The sequence below is a fragment of the Balaenoptera physalus genome, assembly GCF_965194825.1.
Source record: "Balaenoptera physalus genome assembly, chromosome: 16".
NCBI lineage: Eukaryota > Metazoa > Chordata > Mammalia > Artiodactyla > Balaenopteridae > Balaenoptera > Balaenoptera physalus.
This window is the reverse complement of record NC_138898.1, coordinates 70065540-70088861: the sequence shown is the minus strand read 5'-3', so window position 1 is coordinate 70088861 and position 23322 is coordinate 70065540. Positions and strand designations below refer to the sequence as shown.

Below are 23322 nucleotides of genomic sequence, written 5' to 3'. Positions count from 1 at the left end.
AGCTTCATCCATCTATCTATCCGTTCAGTCAGTCAGTCAAGAAATATTTGCTGATCACTTACTATGCGCCAGGCACTGTGCTAGCTGCTGGGGATACAGCAGTGAACAATCCCTGCCCTCCTGGAGCTTAAGGTTTGGCAGGGGAAAAAGAACTTCAACAAGTAATGATAAGTGTGTCAGGCATTGCAGAAATGGAGGGTACAGCAGGGGACTGCTGCTTCTGCATAATGGGGATAATAGTGATACCCTCACAGGGTTCATTCAGTTCTCCAGAAAAAGTTTTTTGAGCACCTAATATATGCCAGGCACTGTGCGAGGTGCTGGGAAAAGACACAGCCCCTGCCTTCTGGAGTCTCACAATCCTTATAGGTGACGTATCTGGCACGTCCTAGGGACCCCTCCATCCTTTGCACTTCTCCCTCCCAATGTAGAAGATGTAGACCTGTTTACAGGGACTTGGCAGCAGAAGCAGAAGGCAGACCATTAACCCCATTGAGAGGGGATGCTTTGCAAGGGGGGCTTCCAGGAGGCTCCTTGCACGCACAACCAGAGGCTGCCCAGGAGACCTGGATATCCCAAGGGGCTCTGGACTTCTTTGACCAGTAGACCAAAGGAAGCTGATGCCAATGGGAAATGTCTGCCTTGATGCCAGCTGCTTCCCTGGACCCCAGCCGTGGCATTCAGGAGAGACCAAGGCCCTGACCCATTATTAGAACCTCTGATCCCAGGGAAAACCACACGTGTGTATCAGCAAACTGGGGGCTGTGGGGACAGCATATCTCAAGTTAAGGAACCTCTTATCACACGCAGACACGCACTGAATCCCCATGCCTGCTGCCTTTACGTAAGAGCTTTACGTGGGAGGATGTCCATGGTCAGGTGGGCCTGGCTAGGCATGTGCAGAATCATCTATACTTTGATTCAGGTACAAGAGAACATAAAAACAAAAACAAGGACCAAAGGCAAGAGCCAGGAGGAAAAAGCACATCAGAATTTATCCTTTTGTCCCTCTGTTCCTTTACTTTTCCTTTCCTTTATTTTTCATTCCTTTTTTGTTTGCTATCAGATAGTTATTCAACTTAATATTCAACAGAGATTTTGAGCATAAATTCAAGGCCGGACGCTTTTACAGGCAGCAGGGAAACTGACAGTGATCAAAACAGAGCCCTTGCTGGTAAGGAGCTTATGTTTAAAAGGGGGATACATGTAAACAATAACTATGTGATATGTCAGGTGGTAACAAGCACTCGGAAGGGAGGGGGTGGGAAACAAGGGTAATAAGGCAATGAGGGTGTTATTTTACATAGGATGGTTGGGGAAGGTCTCTCTGATAAGCAGAAACTGAGAGAAGTAAGAAAATGAACCGGGGAGATAATCTGAGGAAGAACATTACAGGCAGTGGGCCAGCAAGTGCAGAGGCCCTGAGGCAGGAACTTGTGTCTTTCCACCAAGCTCTCAGTAAGACTTGGGCACCATAAGTTTGAGGCATTACACACAGGAAAGGGTCTTGAGCATACATACTGTGATTTCTGCCCATTTGTTTACCCAACAAGTACTGACTAGGTGCTGATGAGAGCTGCAAAGACAGGATCCGCGTCCACAGAGATCTTAGGGCCTTCAGAGGGAGACAGATACGTTAGTGGGTAGTTGAGTGTGACGGTAATCAGCCCAGAGAGGCATAGTAGCACAGAAGAGCAGCACAAACAAGTCTGGGGAATTTAGGAACGACTTCCTGGAATAGGCAAACCTGAATGATAAGCAGTAGGAGGAGGTTGGGCACGGAGTAATCCAGGCAGAGGGAAGAGCGTATGGAAAGGTGTGGAGGGGGAAGAGTTCAGAGAACCACAAATAGGCTGGAGCATAGAGTGTGTGGGGAAAATCTGCAGATGAGCTGGGAGCTGTGAACAGGGGGTCAGATCCCAGGAAGCCTAGTGTGCGGGGGGTAGGGCGTATTGCTGAGAGGTGACACTGTGGCCTCTGGCTGCAGGGAGATAACAGAATCAAAGGGGACAAGAACGAAAACAGGGAGACCCGTGAGGCAGCTGTTAAAATCACCCTCCTAAGAGATGATGGGGGCCTGAATTCAGGCTGAGGACGTGGGGATGAAGAAGGAAGGACAGGTTCAAGAATCTTTGAAAGATTGATGATTATTGGGGCTGAGGGAGAAAGGAAGGAGCCAGGTTTCCAGCTCGGGTGACCAGGTGAGCGGTGGTACCATTGGTTAAGATAGGCTATACAGTGGGTAGGGAGAGATCTAGGGGAATTGATGAGTTAGGATTTGGACCTGCTAAGGTTCAAGGTGCCTCGAGCATCTCAGTCCAAGTGGAGCAGTCCGGCAAGCATCTGGGTAGGCGGATCTGAAGTTCAAGGGAGTAGTCAGGGATGGAGATACACATTTGGAGCTCACCAGCCTGTGGATGGTACTTGAAACCATGAGATAACTTGACACCTCCCAGGGAAAGTCTGTGGAGTGACAAGAAAAATGGAACCTACCAGCATTCTCAAGAACAGCTGGAGGAATACGATAATGATAATGACAATGATAATGATAATGATAGAGCACGAGTATCCAGAGATGTAGGGGAGAATCAAGAAAACAATTGGTACAGGGGAGTCAAGGAGATACAGAGCGCCTGAAGAAAGCAGCGAAAAATCCATTGACAAGAGGCCAGAAAAAATGCCCAGGGGACTTGCCTAAGAGGTGACCTTAGCAGGGCAGTCTTAGCCATATGCCTCAGACTGAAATGGAGAAGTCAGAGAGGGATGGAGGAACTGACTTTGAAAAGAAGAAAGATCACCTTATCAGAAGTTGGGGAGGAACTAGAAAATGGGGGTAGATATTTATATGTTTCTAGGGGAAGGAGACACAAAGTTGAGTGAGGTCAAGTGTGATGACTTAAATTTTCTTGAGGTAGAATGCAAGACACCTGCTGAGAATGGAGGAAGTGGAGAGAGTAAGTGAGTAGTGATGGCTGCAAAGACTGTTTAAAAGGATGGAGAAGGTTGAGAGTGGCCATAGGGGAGACTAGGGTGGGTACCTGGCCAAAATGAATGGATCAGTGGGCTATTTTGTGGGCTCAGATGAATTTCTGAATCCAGCATTTGCAGTTGTTATAAGTTTCACATTTAGGGGATTCTTCTCCAAATGCACTAGGAGTAGAGAAGGTGGCTTGTACCATCTCTTCCTTGTCCATGTTGAGGTTTTCCTGGAAGGTGTTACCAACGCCAAGACACCCATGCTCCCCGCCCCTGTAGCCTTGGCTCCTTAAAGAGTCCCAGAGTAACACAGGAAAGGCAATGGCCATTTATTCTGCTAAAGCTTTGACTCTTTTGTTAATTCTGTAATATCTACCTTGCCACAAAAGCCAGGTCCAAGCCTGGAATTTAAAAGTCCAAGATCTTCAGCTTCCTCTCAGTTTTATACCTTCCAATCTCTAGGGTAACCCACATACCAAAGGCTCTTCTGATGCTTATTTTGTCCAAGGGCATGGGCTATCCTTTGCTAGTCCGTGATTCACACATCCCCAGATTGGCCCTTCCCAGACTCCTCAGCATTGAGCATCTGAAGTTGGGTAGATTCTATGGGCCAAAAATCAGAAATACCCATCCCCCCCTTCCTTACTTAGTCCCTTGCTCTAACTGACTTCAAGCTGAGTGGCATCGACACAAAAGCAGAAGTGCTTTAAGGTGATTAGCTAGGAACACAAGGTACAATGGGAAATCTGTTGCGCAAACAAGTGTGTGTGTTTGATTTCTCTCCACTTCCCTTTGGATATTAATCCTTTAATATCCAAGTCCTTCCTTTTGATTAGCGTTTGGTTTCTGGTAATAAATATGGTATCAGCTTCATTGGTTTATTGTGAGGATTAAATGTGAGAAGTAATGGGTGCAAAGCACTCAGCGGTGCCCAGTGTGTTCAGCATTCAGTACCTACTGCTCTTGTTTATAGAGCAGCATTTGCATGAAGGAGGGACAGCTGAAAGGGTTTACATGCAGGGGGATGGCGGGAGAACAAAGGGGCCTTCCTTCACCATCCTTTGTGGTAAATTGCTTATCTTACCTGCACCCAACCAGCCCAGTGTATGCCTGGCAGGCTAACTCCAGTCACACCTCTGCACCAATCGTGGAGAGCCACATGGGTGGGAAACTGCAATAAAAGGACGGTCCACGGCAGGCTTGGATTCCCATGGCCAGAGGAGGAGGAGGAATGCTCTGTGTTCTCACCTCCAGGTAAGTCCTGCTTCAAGCCCCAGCAGTCTTTCTCCTGATCCTGGGGGCTTCCCCCAACCCTTGACTCACTGGGATTGCTAGGGCTGTTTGTTTCTGGAAGCTTTCAGAACCCAGCAAGGAGTTTGGACCCCGGCCCTTGTCCAGGGCTCCAGTTATCACTCTATGTCCAGTTCAGCCATGACTCCAGGCACCTGCTGGCTGCTCCAGGCCTAAAGATGCCCCCTCACCCTTGTCCCTGGACACCCCACCGAGAAGACAGGCCTCTACTTGGGATTTTATCTCTAAGAATTACCAGTCCCGGGCGCTCTCTCATAACATATTCACGCTATCCCTTCCAGAAACAGACCTCTATCTTCAACTGAAGTCTTCCAGAGGCTGTACGAAGTTATCCAGAGATTTTTCCATTTGAGGAGAGTTTCCCAGAAGAGGAAATGTTATTTATTTGAGTGCTGATAGGCTCTTCACAGCTCTTTGTTTCTATCCACTCCCTCCCTGTTTATTATTCATTCATCCCTCAAACCCCTATTGAGCAACTCTTGTGCGTCAGACACTGTGCAAGGCGCAAGCCCTGGGCTCAATCTGACATGGTCTCACCCTCACAGGCATCTACACACGTAGAGGACACTTTGGGCTCTCTTAGCACAGTGCCTGATGCACAGAACTGAGAACGGGAAGCTGTGACTTTTGTCTGTAGGTATTCATAGCACCGTCACCCGCCCCCCTCCATCCAGTCTCCAGGAGCCACTACCTTGACCTGAGTAGGAACTACCCTGAGACCTTCTAGGACATTCTGCAGTCCTGGCTGGCTCTAAGCTTGCCTTTGGTTCTCTTGCTGTCAATCTCACCCACTTGGCAAGTCTCCTGCTCCTGTTATACCACCTCCTTTCTTCAAGTCACACCTGCTTTAAAGCAATACAGCCCTTCGTGAAGGAAGCCATCGGTCCATCTCTAAGAATGTGGGCCTAAGCAAGCTATTTCACTTCCAGCACAGTGCTTACACATAGGAGGGGCTCAATGAATATTTCTGGGATTAACTTACTCTGAGTCTCAGCTTCTTCATCTGTAAAATGGGAGGAATAATAATACCTTCCCTGAGGGTGGTTCGGTGCCTTAAATGAGCTAAGGTATGCAAGGGGCTTAGTACACGTGCTAACTGATGTGAGTTCCCTTCTTACCCTTGCATGCACCCAAGGCAACAACCTCTGTCTCCTTGATCGTATCTGGGTCTCTTCCTCCCGCACCGCCCCCCGCTGCATGGATAATCTGCGGGCCACTGAGTGAGCGCATGTCTCAGCTCATGGAAAGGATGGCTCCTGTCCTGTGGCTGGCCCTGGCCTCCTGCATTCTGACCCTGGCATCTACAGAGCAGCAAGGTGAGTGCTCTGCTCACCTGGCATCTCAGATGCCCTGCAATACCCGGAGAGTGAGCAGGGAAGTGCAGAGAAGGTGCTTCAGGGTCAGTGAGGAGACAGGGGCATGACTAAAGCAAAGGCTCAGAAGCCAAAAGTCGAGGGAAACAAGATGAGAGAAGCTGGAATCCAGTCACAGTCTCTCAAAGAGCCAAATCAGAAACTCCCCCTCAAGGACAGTGGGAGCCAGTTAACATAACTTCCCGTGCCCGGATACGGGGGCGATCAGAGAGCCCGGGGTTCATGAGGACATGAATCACCCAGTCACTCTGTGCCTTGTTTTGGCCAGCGCCTCTCCTTCTTCCGAACCAGTTTGCTCATCTGTAAAATGAAAGGACTAGGCTTAGTGGTCTCTCCGTGGTCCTTCCAAAGATCCATGGATTGGGCATCTTAGATGCTTGTAGGAAGCGTTCTCAGGCTCAACACAGGGGTGAAAATTTCTGCCCGTGTCACCTGTGGAGGGGGCTAGAGGGACTCAGCTCATGGCCTCCCTTGGGAAAATACAGTGTGTGCAGGAAATAATCCAAGAATAACAAGTGCAGTGACTCCTTTCCTTAAAACAAGCATGTGCATAAGCAAGGCTCGAAAATCTCTTTTCTAAAAATTCCCTCTAATGTGATCCGAGCTTTGTGGGGATGGACAGAGCCCTAGCAATCAGCGCATCGGTGCTGGGCACACAGTCACCCATTACGTAGCTTGTGCATCAGGGGAAAAAAAAAAAAAAGGAATGTGTGTGATCCTGGTAGGATATACTTAATTCATCATTAAGGCACTCACACTGTTCAACATATCAGAACTAGAGGAGAGAACTAGCTTAAACTACTAGGCCCCAGGTGCTGTGCATGGCATTTTGCACCTACTATCTCATTTAACCAGCCAACAATCCTTTAAAGCTTTATTTTCCCAAATGGGGCATGCATATCCCAAAATGACTGCGAGGGTGCAGAAATTCTTAAAGAATTTTTGGGGAACTTCCCTGGTGATCCAGTAATTAAAATTCTGAGCTTCCACTGCAGGGGGCACGGGTTCGATCCCTGGTCAGGGAACTAAGATCCTGCATGTCGAGGGGCGCAGCCAAAAAATAATTTTTTTGATAGCTATATATACTTTTCTTCATGGGTATTAAACAAAATAACTAGTACATCATACCTATGGTATCACAGATATTATTCCTTAGGATGAAACGAATTTATAAAGAGAGTCATTGAAAGAAACACATGAAATAAATAATAGGACAGGTGGACACACGTGTGGCAAACGTCATGACCTGAGGCGTGGGAATGGATGAAGTTTGGGCGCCATTAGCTCACAGGTGTTGTTTTGCAGAAGAGTCTCAGGGGAGTTAAACCATCTGCCAAGGTCACCCAGTCAGCAGGCACAGAGCTGGGCTTAAACCCAGACTGAGCAGCCTGTGGCTTCCTCCGCCCCCCACCCCACCGCTGCTTTACTTGTCTGCCTCTTCACGCACCACAGTCCCTGAATCTGTTACAAGCCATGAGATCAGCAATCAGAAATGGTCCTGTTAGACCAGTGGGGGGTAATTTTGCTTCTCAGGGGACAATTGGCAATGTCTGGAGACAGCTTCAGGGAGGAGTACTCCTGGCATCTAGTAAGAAAAGCTCAGGGCCGCTGCTAAACATCCTACGGTGCCCAGGACAGCCCCCAACACAGAATTATCCAGCCCAAACATCAACAGTGCTGAGGTTGAGAAACCTTGTGTTATATCTTCATCTACTGATAATGGACAAATGTCTATGATATATTAAGTAAAAAATGCAAGTGGAAATGGACATATATACACTACCAAATGTAAAATAGATAGCCAGTGGGAAGCAGCTGCATAGCACAAGGAGATCAGCTCGGTGCTTTGCGACCACCTAGAGGGGTGGGATAGGGAGGATGGGAGGGAGATGCAAGAGGGAGGGGATATGGGGATATATGTATACGTATAGCTGATTCACTTTGTTATACAGCAGAAACTAACACACCATTGTAAAGCAATTATACTCCAATAAAGATGTTGAAAGAAAGAAAGAGAAAGAAAGAAAGAAAGAAAGAAAGAAAGAAAGAAAGAAAAAGAAAGAGAAAGAAAGATGCAAGTGGATAAAAACAAGCTCTACAGCATTAAACCCATTTTTATTTTAAAAAAACTATTTTAAACATATGCATAGAAAGGGTCTAAAGACTGTACAACAAATTTATGGTTACTTCTGGGAATGGAATGGGCTCTGACAAGTTTCATTTCTACTTGATTCATTTTAATGACCCTGATGTTCTTAATGCCTGTAATATACCACACAAAGGCCTCATTATTATTCTGACCCCAGGGTGATGAAGGCTGCTGTTCAATGAATGGATCACGTGCCGCTTGTCCTCACTGGGGCCCCTAGCATTTCCAAAACAAAGTGTGTAGGGGATAAAAATCCTGTAGGCTCTGGGGTTTCTCTGTAAACCTAAGCGTACTGTTACTCTCCAGGTTACAGAAACCCCACCAGTGCCAGTTCCTATGAGCAGGACTTGGAGTGTGGAGCCCCTGGCACCCCAGAGGCCCAGCTCTGTTTTGACCCCTGCCAGAATTACACCCTACTGGATGAACCCTCCCGAAGCACAGAGAATGCGGAACAAGTCGAGAGCTGTGACGGTGACAAGCACGGCTGGTACCGATTTGTGGGAGATGGAGGAGTGAGGATGGCGGAGGACTGCGTCCCCGTGTACCGCTGCCAGACGGCTGCTCCCATGTGGCTGAATGGCACCCACCCCACCCTCGGGCAGGGCATCGTCAGCCGTACCGCCTGTGCCCACTGGAGTGGCAACTGCTGCCTCTGGAAGACGGAGGTGCTGGTGAAGGCCTGCCCGGGCCAGTACCACGTGTACCGGTTGGAGGGCACCCCGCAGTGTAATCTGAGATATTGCACAGGTGAGGGGAGCAGGGCTACCTGGTGAAGTGCCCAGGGTCGGTAGAGCGAGTGGAGCGGGTCAGGAGGAGACTCAGCAGAACAGCCTCGACTCAGTGCCGGTCAGTTATTGCCCAGAATGTTGGGAATGTTGCCCAAGGGCTGCCAGACCTTCCAGCATTTCAAGTAAAGCCAGAGATTCGGATTTGAAGGTGAAATCTCCTGATACATCTATCCACGTGTGTGGCATGATATTAAGAACTCAGACTCATTGAGATTTAGATTTCACTTGGGCAGTTTAATTTAACTCTCTGAGTTTTGGTTTTCTGATCTGAAAAAAACGGACGATGGCAAAAATAACAGCAACATGGCATGCATTACAGTGCCTCTGCCCCTGTTCTAAACACTTTAAACCATTAATTCCTTTAGTCCTCCCATCAACTTGATGAGACACGCACTATATTGTTAGTGCAGATGAGGGGTCTGGGGCACAGAGACGTTCAGCAGTTCTCCCAACATCACAGAGCTGGAATTGTGGCAGAGCCAGATTTGAACCTAGCACCCCAGCTCCACGATCCAAATGCTTAACTGCTATGCTACCCCCACCCCCATGTGGTCCCCACGTGAAATGAACGAGCTAATGCATGGAAAGTACTGGGAACAGCGTCTGCCTTGTAGTAAAAGCACTAGGATGGCACCTCTGAGGTTCTCACCTCACTGGATTAGGAGTCAGGAAATTCGAGTTTGAGGCTTGACCCTTCCACCAAGCGTGGCACAAGTCTTCCGTGCCCTGTAGAATGACAAGGTTGGCCTTGGTGGCCTCAGGTCCACCCTGCTCTGCCTCTTGATCCTCTTCCTCTGCACATTACCCCAGACCCCACCACCACGGTGGACAACTGTGAGAGGACCTGCCGCCCCAATGAGGAGTGTCGCTTCGTCAACGACACCTGGGACTGCTTCTGCAGACAGGACCTCAATATCTCCGGTGAGCTCTGGGATTGGGCTGGCCTGGTGGGCAGGGCAGGAGGGAGGGAACTTCAGAGGGTCTGGACAAGGTGTGGACCAGAGGCAGTAGGGATGGAGCCGAGGTCAGGGGATGAGAGTGCACAAAGCCAGTGAGTTTGCAAGGATGGGGGGCAGGGATGGAGCACATTTCCAGGCCAGCCACTGGACCAGGGCCTCAGGAATGAGTGGACTTGACCCACGAGGGACAAAGGTACTGAGGATGAGAACTCTGCAGGTGTGGAAGTTGTGTTCAAATATCTGCAGAGTCTATACATGAGGAACAGGGGCAGACTCCTGTGCCAGTTCTGGATTGGCCAGGTGGGGCCTGGGGCCTGGGACAAGCCGCCTACACTCTCTGAGCCTTAATGTCCTCATCTGTAAAATGGGGATGAGCTAATAATAAAAAATACCCACAATGCAGGGTTTTTATGAGAATTCAATCAGAGCAGTCCAAATGGGCAGGCTCTGGAAGTGATGTTCTTCTCATCCCAGTAGGTAAGCAAACACCGTCAGGTGACCCATGGGTAGACATGCCACAGATGCGCCCTAAGCCCTGGGTGGGGATTGGATGAGCTTCCCACTGAGACGATCTCCTTCCCTCCGAGACTCTAACAAGGGCCTCCGACTCTTGCTTTGGGCACAAGCCTGCTTTCCTGTGAGCACACTTGCAGGCCCTGTAGAGGAGAGGGTGTTCTAAGCAGAGGGAGAAGAGGGAGCCCGAGTTCCCCATCTCTGGCGACAAGGGTGTCCTTCTACCTCCAGATGCAGGGAGGGCACCTTTCACAGGGGAGACTTATTTCCTGCCTTCAGGGAGACAGAGAGGAGGGTCAGAGTGTCACTCTTGCATTAGCTGTACCTTAAGTAACTTTAATTCAAAATAATCAATGTACCATTAGGCATATTTTGGGGCGACCTGCTCTGGGGCTCAATAGGAACCAGACACGAGAACCTTCACCAAGCCTGCACACAAAATGCTTGGAAATCTTGGACCAGGGGCATCTTTGCCAACCTCGCCTACCACAAGCCTGGGTGTGAATCCCACCTGGCTCCCAGGCCCCCTCCAGTCTCCCCAGCCTCCCGGTGGGCAAGGTGGCTTTGCCAAAGGGCAGAAAGTGTGAGCTCTGCCCACTACTTCCAGACCCCTGTCCACTCTACCTACCTTCCTCTCCCAACTTTCCAGATGTGCACAGTTTGCAGCCCCAGCTGGACTGTGGGGCCAAGGAGATCAAAGTGTCCCTGGACAAGTGTCTGCTGGGAGGCCTGGGTTTCCGGGACGAGGTGCATGCCTACCTTCAGGACCGGAACCGGAACTGCAGCAGCATGATGCAAAGAGAAGGGAAGAACTGGATATCGGTGACCAGCCCCACCCAGGCTGGTGCCTGCGGAAACATTCTGGAGGTGAGTGGTGTTTACCCCACTGCTGCCAGAGTGCGGGAGCTGGGCTGGTGGGGCCTGTCTCAGTAACTGGGAGCTCTTGGACAAGTCACTTAGCCTCCATGGGCCTCTAGAGGTATGTGAGCTTACACATGTTTGTCCAGGAGGGAGCTGAGAAGAGGTTTGATGCCTAAGCTCAGTAAATGTAAGCTATGATTATGATTATTTCACTTAGGGATGAGGTGGGAAAGGTTCACAGAGGACCAGGCATGGTGATTCCTGACTGTTCCCAAGGGTCAACAATCTATTGTTCTAGTTTTTGATCTGGGGTCCTCAGTCCCCTTCCCATAAAGTGGCAGTGCCACTGCGGGAGGAGGCCCATTGCCTCCTTGAGGTCAGAGGGCAGGGTGTCAGCTTGACCGACAGCATCAACTCTGGAGTCACACAGACCTGAATCCCAGATACACTTGTACCCTCATCCACATAAACATACATGTGGTCTTGTTTTTATGCCACAGAGAAACCAAACCCATGCCATCTACAAAAATACCCTCTCCTTGGTCAACGATTTCATCATCAGAGACATCATCCTCAGCATCAACTTCCAGTGTGCCTACCCGCTGGACATGAAAGTCAGCCTCCAAACTGCCCTGCAGCCCATTGTAAGGTATGGCACTGACCCTTACCCTTTGACCCATAACCCTGACCCATAACCCTGAAGTTCACGACATCTTATGATGACCACAGGATCCGCCCACCTCCTTCAGGAGCTTCCGTTCATTCGCTCGTTCATTCCACAAATATTTGTTGATTATGCATGAGGAATGTTCAGCGTGAACAAGGCAGGCATAGAATATTTTGTGGATATTAAAGATTATTACTATGAAACAATACAACGACATGAAACAGTGTTAATTAAATACGCTAAGGAACAAAAATGCACAACAATTTCATTTGTCTTGAGGAAGAAAGGCATTAAACAACTAACTATATCAAAAATTATTTACAAGTGAGGTGCACGCAGTGTGGGGTAGGCTCGGAGTGCTGTGGGATCAGGGAGCAAGGGTCCCTGACCTAATCTTGGTTGGGGAGGACAGTTGGGGGCAGGAAGGCTTCCCTGCAAATGTGGGATTTAAGCCAGATGAGCTTTGATTGGATAAACAGCGCCCGTAACTCAGGAGAAATAGAACCAAATAGCAATTTGGATGGAATTCAGTTTGGGCAGGGGCTTTTGTCTTTTGTTCACTGCTGTATCGCTGTGCCTGGAATGGGCCCTGTTGAAGGAATTCCTCAACATTCCTAGACTTGCTGGGGGACCTTCTGGGGGTATCAGAAACCCAAGGTGCCCTTCCCATTCCCTTATTGCCTCCTGGGCTCACAGAATGGCAGGGTTATGATTAGAAATCTTCTGGTTCAGTTTCTAGGTTTCAGTCTGTAATGTGTTGGGGCCCAAGGTTCATAAAAAAAAAATATTAAAGCCATTTTATTTATCTTGTTAAAACTGGTGTTTCATTGAAGATTATGGGGTGGAGGGAAGAGGTCTGCTGCCAAAAACTGTGAGCCCGCAGAACTGGTCCCAAGCCCTATTTTACAGGTTAGAAGACGGAGGTGTTCTCTGAGTGAAGGAGGTATGTCTGCTCTCTGATGCAGGGAGAATTTGTAGGAATCCTGGAGCCAGACTCATGTGATTGTCAAGTTTAGTGCCTAGAAGGTAGTAAATGCTTGATTTAAGTAAGTGATTGAATAGTTCATTTAGGAATCAAAGATGTGCCTCTGCCTTCATAACCTGACACAAGTGTGGGACTTGATTGATTTTGTTCTCACTGGTCAAAACCTGAAGTTTCCATTCTTGTGGTTTCTCTGTTCTCAGTTCCCTGAACATCAGTGTGGACGGGGAGGGAGAGTTCACTGTCAGGATGGCCCTCTTCCAAGACCAGAACTACACGTCTCCTTATGAAGGGGCTAGAGTCGTGCTGTCTGTTGAATCCATGCTCTATGTGGGCACCATCTTGGAGAGAGGGGACACGTCCCGATTTAACCTGGTGTTGAGGAACTGCTATGCCACGCCCACTGGAGACATGAATGACCCTGTGAGATATTTCATCATCAAAAACAGGTACCGGACAATCTGGGGTTATCTTTTGGCCTAAATGAGGTTTGGGGTGGAGAAGAATGATCACCTCATCCCTGCCTGGCAGTTGGGTAAATTGGCTTGCCTCTTTTGGAAAATAATTCGGTATTACATATCATGACCATACCCTGTGATCCAGAAATATCACTCCTGAAATTGTAGCGTTAAAGGATTAATAGAAAATAGGTGGGCAGGGTAAAGAAATGCCAATTATTTTTCATTTCAGTGTCTTTCATAACGTTGGCAATAGGTTCATAGTTCAAAAACAGGGGACTTTTATACAGATGTTAACACTAACTGAACAACATGAAAATAGCGTGTTATGGGACAAAATATTATTGAATATTGTTAACTAGCAAAAACAAAGGGAAATGCATATCTATAGATCATGATTCAAACCATGGTAATAATACTGGCTAATATTTATCATAGAGTTTAGCTGTATACCAAGCACTGTGCTAAACAGAATATAAGGATTATCTCATTAAATGCTCACATCAACCCTAGGAAGTGCATACTCCTGTCTCTACTTTACAGATAAGAAAAGTGAGGTTCAGTAAAGTAATCGGCTCACGATCGCTTACCTAGAAAGTGGGTTGGGTTGGAATTTGAAATCAGTCTGTCTCGTTCCAGGGACTGTGCCCCCCAAAACTTAAACCGTGTGGGCTTATGGGTAACATTGTGGAGGAAACCTGGAGGAATAAAAGTCTGTGTTATAGGTTGGAGAAAACACTTGGCGGGAGGTGGGGAGGCTCTTCTCTCCGATGCTGTTTTTATACTGGATACAAATTAAAGATGCAGCCAAAGGCCTCAGGCCCCCTGAGTTGCTCTAGAAGTTAAATCCCTGCCCCTGTCACCTCCCAGCTGCCCAAATAAACGTGATTCCACTATCTATGTGGAAGAGAATGGGGTGTCATCGGAAAGCCGGTTCTCAGTTCAGATGTTCATGTTTGCTGGAAATTATGACCTAGTTTTCCTGCATTGTGAGATTTCTCTCTGCGATTCCCTTAAAGAACAGTGCCAGCCGGTGAGTATCTCTTTGGACTGAACAACTATTCAGTGCCTGACATGGGGCCTGGTACCTCCATATATACTTATTGGAATTATGGATGGATTGAAAGAAGGGAGGGAAGAAAGGAGAGAGGAAGGGAGGAAGGAAGGGAGAAAGGGAAAGAAAGTTAGATGGATGAAGAGATGGAAAGATGGATGGATGGGTGGATGGATGGAACGGAGGGAAGGAGAAATAGAGGAAGAGAGGGAAAAAAGAAGGATGAATGGATGTACTTTAAGCCTCCAAAAGCCTCCCACATGTAAGCAATCCTTGTGTCCCCAGGAAGTATATCAGACGAAAGAGCCTGTCCTCTAGGTTTCCTTGGCCCAGGACATTTTAAATGATTTTAATAATAGTTGACTTTTTTTAGTGCTTACTCTGTGTCAAGCACTGTACTAAAACTTTTATATGCCTTATCTAATTTAATTCTCACAGCAACCCTTTAAGTAGATTCTTTTAGCAACCCCATTGTACAGATGAGGAAACTGAGCTCAGAGAGGTCCCTTGCCCAAGGGCCACACAGCTAGAAAGTATCAGAGCTGGGGTATGCCCTGGCTGAGGTGTAACTACAGTGCCCACACTCTTAACCCAGATTTAGCACTGCCTGCTGAGAGTTGGCATTTCTTGAGTGCTTACTATGTGCCTGTGTGTTGCAGACATACTTCCTTTTAACCTTCACAACCAAGAAGATACTATTTAATAATAGTAGACAGGTATAGTCATTTGTCCCAAATTAAACAACTAAAAGAGAGGAGAAGAGATTCAAACCCAGGTTCACTTGACATGACAGTGAGAATTCTCTAGATTGAGAAAAACAAACATCAGAGTTAGGATCATACAGTGGGTGAGGCTCCATCCTTGGGCCGGAGCTGCCCATTGCAGGAGTAGTCTGGAGAGGAACGTGCCTTTACATTTTGACATAATGAGAATTCTCCATCCCCACAGTCTTGCTCAAGAAGTCAACTCCGCAGTGAAGGAGTGGCTATTGACCCAGCCCGTGTTTTAGATCTGGGACCCATCACTCGCAGAGGTAAGAAGTGGCCACGTCCTGGTGATAACACCAGCTGGCCAAGTGCTGACAGTTAACTGCAGATGCCTGGGGTCACCAACCTAACAACCCAGGGCTTTTTCTGCTTCCTCAGTGCCCCCCACTGTTGAATGCATCTTTCCAGGAGATGCTTTGGGTAATGATAATCGCTTTTGCCACATGTGCTGTGCGCTAGAGATCAGGCTAAGCTCTCAGCATGCACTGACTCACTTAATCCTCCCCAGATGCATCCATTTTACAGGTGAGAAACTGAAGCTCAGAGAGATTGACTCACCCAAGATCACCCACTCATGAGCAGTTGGAACTAGCACTGAACCCAGCGCGGTCTGATTCCAAAGCGTGTGTCCTTTGCCTTTTCCCTCCTGCCAGGTCCCCATAACTCAGTCTAAGTCCTGAACCAACTTTGTTTTCTGGGGAATGACTGTGCTTCTCAAAATCCAGTTACGGTGTTCTGGGGCATGACATAGGAGAAGCTTTCCAAGTGCTCCTCAAATTTTCATCCCTCCATCCCACGGGTTAGCAGTACCTGTGGTAGTTAGTCATGGTTTTTATTCACACTGGAATGGCAGAATCAAGAAATCCAAAAAAATGAAAACATTTCTTTTTGTCCTAGAGAAATTAGGATGCAGTAACATTAATAACAGTAATAATAGTAACAATAATAATAATACTTTGTGCCTGGCACCACACCAAACACATTTATATGCATTATCACATGAAATGTTCACAACAGTCTAAGGACGTAAGCACTATTACCACTTCCATTCTCCAGATGAGTAAACAGGCTGTCTCCTGAAGAAGGCTCTGCCTGGAATTGTCCTGTCCTTTTATTGCCTCATGTGTTGTCACAGGGTAGCTAGGGGAGGGGGGAGGAGGTGCCAGGAACTTCCACTTTGCAATCAGACAGACTGAGGTTCAAATCCAAGCTCTTCCACTTACTGGCAGACATTGCTGAGCCTCAGTCTTCACATCTGTCAAATGGTGATGAGAACGGTTTCCTCACAAATCTGGCAGGAGGATTAAGTTTCGTATGCATGATAATAGATGCTTCCACAATGTGGATTGTCCGTGACTGTGATGGCCAGGTCCAGGAGGTCCTGGAGCAACTGTGGCTACAGTGCCACAGTCAGTGGAGCATGACTATGGAAACCCTCACCTTCTGCTCTTGTCTCCAGGTGCCCCATCTCTTGGTGTCATGAGTGGAGCCACCAGCACTGCAGGTACATCATTTTCTCCTGCCTTTCCCACAGCCCTCCCTCCCAACTCTCCCTCTTTTTAATTCAGTGCATATTTAGTTATAGCCTCTTCTATGTGCCAGGCCCTGTGCCAAGAACTGTGGACCCTGAAATGAATCAGACCCTAGACTGGCTCTAGAGATGAGCTCTCACAGTGCAGCAGGAGAGCCAGTCATTAGACAGGAAATGTTTATTGAGCACCTACTGTGTGCTAGTCTTTGTTCTAGGCACTGAAGTTATAATGGTGAATGATACAGGCCAGGTGCCTGCCCTCACGGAGATTGTGTTCCAGTTGAGAAATAGATAATAAAAAGTTAAGAACGTAGTTTAGAAATAGAGGAGAGTGATGTGATAGAAAATTACCAGTATGGGTTAGGGTTAAATAACCGCCTTAAATAACACAGAAGTTTATTTCTCTCACACATAAATGAAGTCCACAAGGCAAGCAATCCAGGGCTAACAGGGCAGCACCATGAGGTCATCAAGAATCCAGACTCACTTCATGGATAGGGGAAGGCTAGCTCCTAATAAAGAGAGGTAGGCTCTGAGGGCATTGGTTCCGGGCTATCAGAAGAATCACAATCCTTAGGAGCCTCTATCCAGATGATCTCATCCCATGTTCCTCAGTCCCCAGGTTTTTCCAACCAGAGCTCTGACATCGTAGCAAAGCTGCCTAGACAGGGCATTCAACCATCATTTAAGCTTGGCAACTATATTGAGCCCACATTTGCTCTTCAGCTGTATCTACTCTCCTATTTGCAGTAGATAAGGGCTTCTTACAAGCTAACTAACTACCAAAGAGACCCTCCGGCTCTCTCACTTGGCCCTAACAATTAAAACTCCTCAGTTACTCATCCTTCTGCAGTAGGGCATTACTATAAAGCAGTAATAATTAACCAATTCCATTTCCCCTGTACTTAAAGGTCTGAATCATTGCACTGGCCAGAGAATTCCCCCCTCAACAGGAACTTTCTCTTGAGTCACTAATTGGTGAAAATTTTAGCAATTATTTTGCTGCTTTATGATGGGAACTACTCATGCCACACATATTAGTTGGGATTGGGTTCTAAAAAAAAAAAAAAGAAGCCAGCCTCCTTCCATCTCACCCCTCTACCATCTTTAGGGTGTGGCCATCACCTTCATGGTCCAAGATGGCAGCCAGAGCACCAATCTCTATATCTAGGCCAGGATTGAGGGAACTTGGAAGAAGTCAATAACTTTTAAGGAACAGTCCTGGAAGCTGACACCTTATACCTCCACTTACATCTCATTGGCCAGTGCTTAGTCACATGGCCACACCTAGCTGCAAAGGGAGTTGGGAAATGTAGTCTTTATCCTGGGTGGCCATGTGCCCAACCAATGTGTGATGGTTCTATTACCAAGATAGGAAGGAAAATGAATATCAGAATGGATAAATGGTCAGAAAATATTTCAGAGGAGGTGGTATTTGAACTAAATGAGAAAAAGGAGACAGGTGTGCAAATATTAGTGGAATAAGCCCTGTAGGCAAAATGAATGCCAGTTGCAAAAATGAGATAGGCATATAAGCAAATAAATCACAAGCAAGTAGATAGTGCAGAAGGGGCACACAGAAGAGTAATTAACCATATTGGATAAGGTCAGGAGAGAATTTCAGCATGTGTTGACATCTGAAAGGGCTTTTGATGGATGAATTGGAGCTCAATAGGAAGACAAATCTAAGAAATGTATTTTGGTCCAAAGGGAAAGCAATGCTATTAAGATTTCACTATCCCCCAAAATGGCCTATCCTGGTGAACCCAGACATGAAAAAGTTCTACCCATCCTCAAATCTCCAACTAGATAACAGTCTAAAAGTTTCCAGATAATCTCAAGTTGTCCTCTCCATGCTCAGTGCTAACATTCAGACAACACTGAGAAAAGCAGTGCTCATTGGAGGGGCGGGGGGGTTTAGGGCTCAGACCAGAAGCAGCTTGAGGGCAGGGACCGCAATCTCATTCATTTCTTCCCGTCCTTCAGGTTAGCACAGTGCCTGGAACAGCCTGGCTTCCCAGTAGACTTTGCCAAATTGACTCATTTCTTGGTGGGTAGTGGATTCTGGAGCCTTCTGAAAATGCAGGGAATCACTCTGACCTGGTAGCAGAGTACCACAAGAGGGCACCTATGGTTTCATTGCTTGCTATCTCCCACAAGCATTTTTGATGTTTTAGAATTAATTGAACATCAACCAGTGTTTCATAATTATAAGCTGGTTGTCATATACTAATATGTTTCTGAAAATTATGATATTCTTCTCCCCCTCCCTGCTAAGGACATCAGCAAGTTACTCCGAAATTTAGGGGACAGAGAGCCGTTATAATCTGGTATTGGGTGGAAGGGGCGGTGCATGCCTCTCCCAGGTCCTCCAATATGAGGCAGCTATGATCCAGGATCCAAGCCCTTCTTTAACCCTGAGTATACAGTAATGTTTAGAAGAGATATGATTCCAACCTCCCAGATCTTAGAGTCTAATTTTCAAAATCAATACTTACATGGTGTTTACCACGTGCCAGGCACTGTTCTAAATGCTTGCTATGAGTTCACTCACTTGCCTTACAAAAATCTCATGCAGTAATAGCTGCTAGTAATGTTTCTATTTTGCATACAGGGAAATTCAGGCGCAGGGAGCTTCAGTAACTTGCCTGGGTCTGCACAGCTAGTTGCAGAGCTGGGATTCTAAGCTAAGTCGTCAAGCAACAGAAGTAGTAGTGCTTTTTCACCTCCCTGTCTTTCTGCCTCTTCAGTATTAGTCATAGTAAGTAATGCTAGCTGCTGTAACAAACAATCCCCATCTTTCTGTGCTTTTATACAACAGTTTATTTCCCACTAAATCACTGGAGGATGCAGTTCAGTGCCTTTGCAGTCATTAGGAACTCAGGTTCTTAGCTTCTGGCAACTTCTGGCAACTCTACTGTCCCCTGCAAGTCCTCTCCTGGATCCTCTGCATCTGGTCCCTAGATGATGGATGAGGGAGCATGGAGAATTATGTAGGAGGTTTTAAGGACCAGGCCTAGAAGCAGCTTCTACCCACATTCCACTGGCCAGATTCAGTCATATGGTCCCATCTACCTGCAAAAGAGGTGGGGAAAAGTGCCTTCCAACATGCCCAGAGGAAAATGAAGTGTTTGGTGGTGGTGAGACAGCTTTGCCTCTACCACATGGCCCTGTGCCACCTCCCAGGGGCTGTAACCCAAAATAAATATTAAGGATACTCTGCCTTCGTCATCTTGTAAGACAGAAGATAGGGATGCCACCTCATTTTGGCTGCTGAATTCCAAAGCCCAGCACCTGACAGTCCTCTCTTGCGTTTCAGTGTTCCTGGTGGCCTGGCCCATGCTCCTCCTGCCTGTCCTCCTGGCCGGGCTGCTCTGAGAGCTCAGCTGGGCATCTGGCCTTGAAGCTCATGTTCTTCCCTCTGGCGATGGCTTCCAGTCACCCTTCAGCTCTGCTGATTCTCTCTCCAAATCACATAGACAGTCTCCAGGCCTGACTAGGCTTGGAGAAGAAGAAGAGCTTTCCCTTGTTTAACACTCTCAGTGCCTTTGTATTCCTCTTTTTCTCTTGGTGGGTGCCCTGTCACCTGGGATGGCCTGACTTCCTCATTCATTAGCAGGATCCTGAAAGCAAACTTGCGATGTGCTTCTGTGGCTACAAGTATAGCATGTGTTCATAACTTCAGGGAAGGGGGGCTGTGTCGATGGGGGAAGGGGCAGGGGAACTGCTTTTAAAAAGATCCCTCCCACGGTCTTCCCAAACACCCCCTGTTCTGACTGCCAGTGAATTGAACAGACCAATGTTTGCTTTCACCCCGCTTCCTCTGGTGTATTTCCATCACGGTTTCAACAATATGCATGGGAACGTGTTGTAAAGGGGCCACTTTTGGAGACCTTGTTCTGGGGAAGACTGGTGCCCGTTGCTCCCCTGTCCCCCACCACACTGCAGACATGCTTTGACATGCCTAAAACTACACAAACCCCTACCCCTGGCACCTGGAGGCGAGAGGAAATGCTCAGTTTGGGTGCAGAGACGCTGTCACCCAAGAGCACACCTCTAGCTGGAAATAGTGAGGCCCTTGCTCTGAAGGGTTAAGCAGGGAGTCCCGGTATAAAATGATGCATCAGTTCTGCCATGGGGATGTAGCAGCAGAGCCTGGGGGATGGGTGAAGTCCCTTTCTGGAAACCTTGAATGAACCCTCACAGACTCCGCGAAGATGCCACAGATAGAGAATGCTAGGCATGAGGCCTCTCCACGCCGGCCTCAGGGAAAGTGACAGGATCAGGGCTAGGCGACCAGAGGCACAGCCTATTCATCTGCCAGGAGGAGACTTTCCAAAGTGCCGCGTTGTTCAGAGATGGTATGGTTGCAAGAAAGAGAAACCCACTCCAATGGACTCAGGCCAAAGGGGAATTAATTATAAGGATATAGGAGCACCAAGTCCAAGGACAGAAGATACAGCCTGACTGCACAAGGAGAACCACGAGAAACTGAAGTTTGTCTGTCTTTCCACCTGTCACTCTTCCTAGAACCTTGCAGCCTTTACATCTGCTTATCTTTGTGTGTTCCCTTCATTTCCCCCTTCTCTCTGTGAAACTAGCTTTACCCGTTCATTCATCATCCTTGATCAAATGTGGACATTGCAGCTTCATATCACTTCTTAATTCAGAGACCACAGAGACCACCTGGCCTCTTGGTATCCCACATCCAAATTGCACCCGGGGAATCTGATTTCCCTGTGGGTATGAGTACTTCCCCTGGGCCAGTCATTGAGGGCAGGCGAGTGGGCTCATCTAGCACAGAGCCAGTGGGGCCGACCTGAGGGGGCAGGTCTCAGATAAATGGGGGTGTTCCTTGGACAGATCTCCCAAAAGACCACTATGATAGTGGCTTCTTTGAAAGGGAGGTTCCCAAGAGGAATTGCTTTCTGTTTCCCAGTAAGTTAGAGGATTCACAACTGCTGTATTCCAAGGGAGGTGGCATGCTAGGATTGGACCTGAAAGGAGGTCAGAGGTCCTAATCTTTCCCCTCTCTGAGGCTCATCTTCTCCCTTCTGTAGAAAAAAAGGGGCTTGGCTAGAGCAAGATTCACAACATTTCTAGTGGAGCTATTTCTTTAAATACAAGTCTACATGAACATCCAATATGTAGAGATGAAAAGCAAATAGACTCTTGTTGATGTCAGGTAGGGGGCTTACCTCTTCCGTTCTGTGCTTCCCTCCTCAAACCCCCCAAAGAAACTCCATGATAACCCACAGGGTTACCAAGGGCAAAATTTTGGAATTCCCTGGAACATACAACCTCTAATATCTCTTCTGGTGTAAAGCACATGGGATTCCACTTAACTAGACTGAACCCCCTTTGTCTGTCTATCTGTCTGTCTGACATCTATTTATATATCATCTATCTATCATCTATCTATCATCTAATCTATCCATCTAGCTCCTAGTCTCTCTTTCCCTCTCCATCTGTCTGCCTATCACCAAGGTAGTTACAGCTTTTTGTCTTCTATGAATGGGCATCCCTACGAGTAAGAGCCACTGAATATTCATTCAGTCTACTTCGTTCATTCAATCAACACTAATCTGCTGAGCAGTTGTTATGTCCCAGGTCCAAGGGCCTGGGTGAAATAATGAAGGAAACACAGTCCCTGACCCTGAGACGTTCACAAGCTGGTGGAACACAAACATGCACAGAGGCATGCACAGGCAGATCACATTCACACACACTTTCCCACTGACCCTCAGGCCCAGAACTCACACCCACACCAACATACACTTGCAACAGATATACACGTCAACTTTACATGCTCAAAGATACATGTCACACACAGAGATCCTCAGCTGGGCCCTCAAGCTCAGTCACCTATATATTTATTGCCATGAATAACTTAGTAACAGCTAACATTTTAACATGTCCTGCGCATCATCCTAGATGCACTGTGGACACTGTATCATTCCACCCTCACATTAGGTACTGAAGATATGTACTTTTATTACCCCCAGTTTAGAGATGAGTAAACCAAGGCTTAAAGAATTACTCACCCAAGAGCTTATAGCTTTCAAATTCTGTATTCAGGGTTTAAACCCAGGTAGTCTGAATTTGGGGCATTTGCTCTTGACTGGACACTCTATGCTGCCTCTGTTTATATACAAAGCACACACACAGAGGTACTCATATATTCACACATGTACCACCATATATACATGCATCCACTCGCATACAGGCACATGGGAACATGTGGACACATTTGCCTACACAGAGACCCTCACACATACACAGACATGAACACTAATGGACACACAGGTGCTAATGTGCACATTGACTTATGCGTGGTCATGTAGATGCAGACACACACCTTAGTACAGAAAAAAATAAAACCAGAAGCACATCCTATGCTATACACACACACACACACAAGCACACATAGATACATGTACATATGCATACATACCTCTAAGACACAGGACCTGGATCCAACTCCCCAGGAGCCAGGACTCCAACCATGTCTCCTCTCTCATTAGTTTTCCTCTCCTCCATCCCCAGTCCTGCCCAGCTGGGCACTGAGACAAGAAGTCCAACCTGGGTCACAGAGAAAATAGGTTTGAGACTCAGCATCTGGAAGTTCTGGAGTAGAAAGATGATGGAGACGGTGAGAAGGAACCTGACCCGGATCAGGAACACTGACGTCTCTGTCCTGGGGGGGGGCGTGGGGTACCTCCTCGTAGCAGTGGTGGAGGTTGCAGAGGAGAACTGGGCAGCCCTGCCCTCTAGGACCTTAGAGTCGACTTGGGAAAGCAGCGCATACAAACTCCATGCAGCCAAAGCCAAGCAGTGTAAGACTGACACAGACACTGCTGCAAGATGGGGAGAAAGGAGAACTCAACTCAGCCTGGGAGAAGAGGGAAGTATCCCAGCCCAGAGAGTTTAGTC

The 23322-nt window shown here is 47.4% G+C and overlaps 1 protein-coding gene across 8 annotated transcripts; it reads left to right on the top strand.

Annotated features, from left to right (window-relative positions):
* Positions 1-334: 334 nt before the first annotated feature.
* Positions 335-20201, top strand: GP2 (glycoprotein 2). Of its 8 annotated transcripts, none has more exons than XM_082431059.1 (11): positions 335-2201; positions 4075-4230; positions 8116-8556; positions 9408-9518; positions 10719-10936; positions 11431-11579; positions 12783-13028; positions 13908-14070; positions 15040-15124; positions 16318-16362; positions 19709-20201. In XM_082431059.1, the coding sequence occupies exons 2-11, from the start codon at positions 4083-4085 to the stop codon at positions 19765-19767; spliced, it is 1665 nt and encodes a 554-aa protein (XP_082287185.1). In that variant the 5' UTR covers positions 335-2201; positions 4075-4082; the 3' UTR covers positions 19768-20201. The 8 variants fall into 8 exon arrangements, with proteins under 8 accessions (XP_082287185.1, XP_082287183.1, XP_082287190.1 ...); XM_082431057.1 differs by having other exon boundaries at positions 335-2954; XM_082431061.1 differs by lacking the exon at positions 335-2201 and adding an exon at positions 4833-5603 and having other exon boundaries at positions 4148-4230.
* Positions 20202-23322: the final 3121 nt, after the last annotated feature.

Excerpts from the sequence above, each read along its gene's own strand:
- GP2 (XM_082431057.1), top strand. The coding sequence starts at position 2,828 with ATGGGGGTAGATATTTATATGTTTCTAGGGGAAGGAGACACAAAGTTG. Across the intron at positions 13,029-13,907 it reads TATTTCATCATCAAAAACAG|CTGCCCAAATAAACGTGATT; the intron begins GTACCGGACAAT and ends GTCACCTCCCAG. Across the intron at positions 15,125-16,317 it reads GGGACCCATCACTCGCAGAG|GTGCCCCATCTCTTGGTGTC; the intron begins GTAAGAAGTGGC and ends TCTTGTCTCCAG.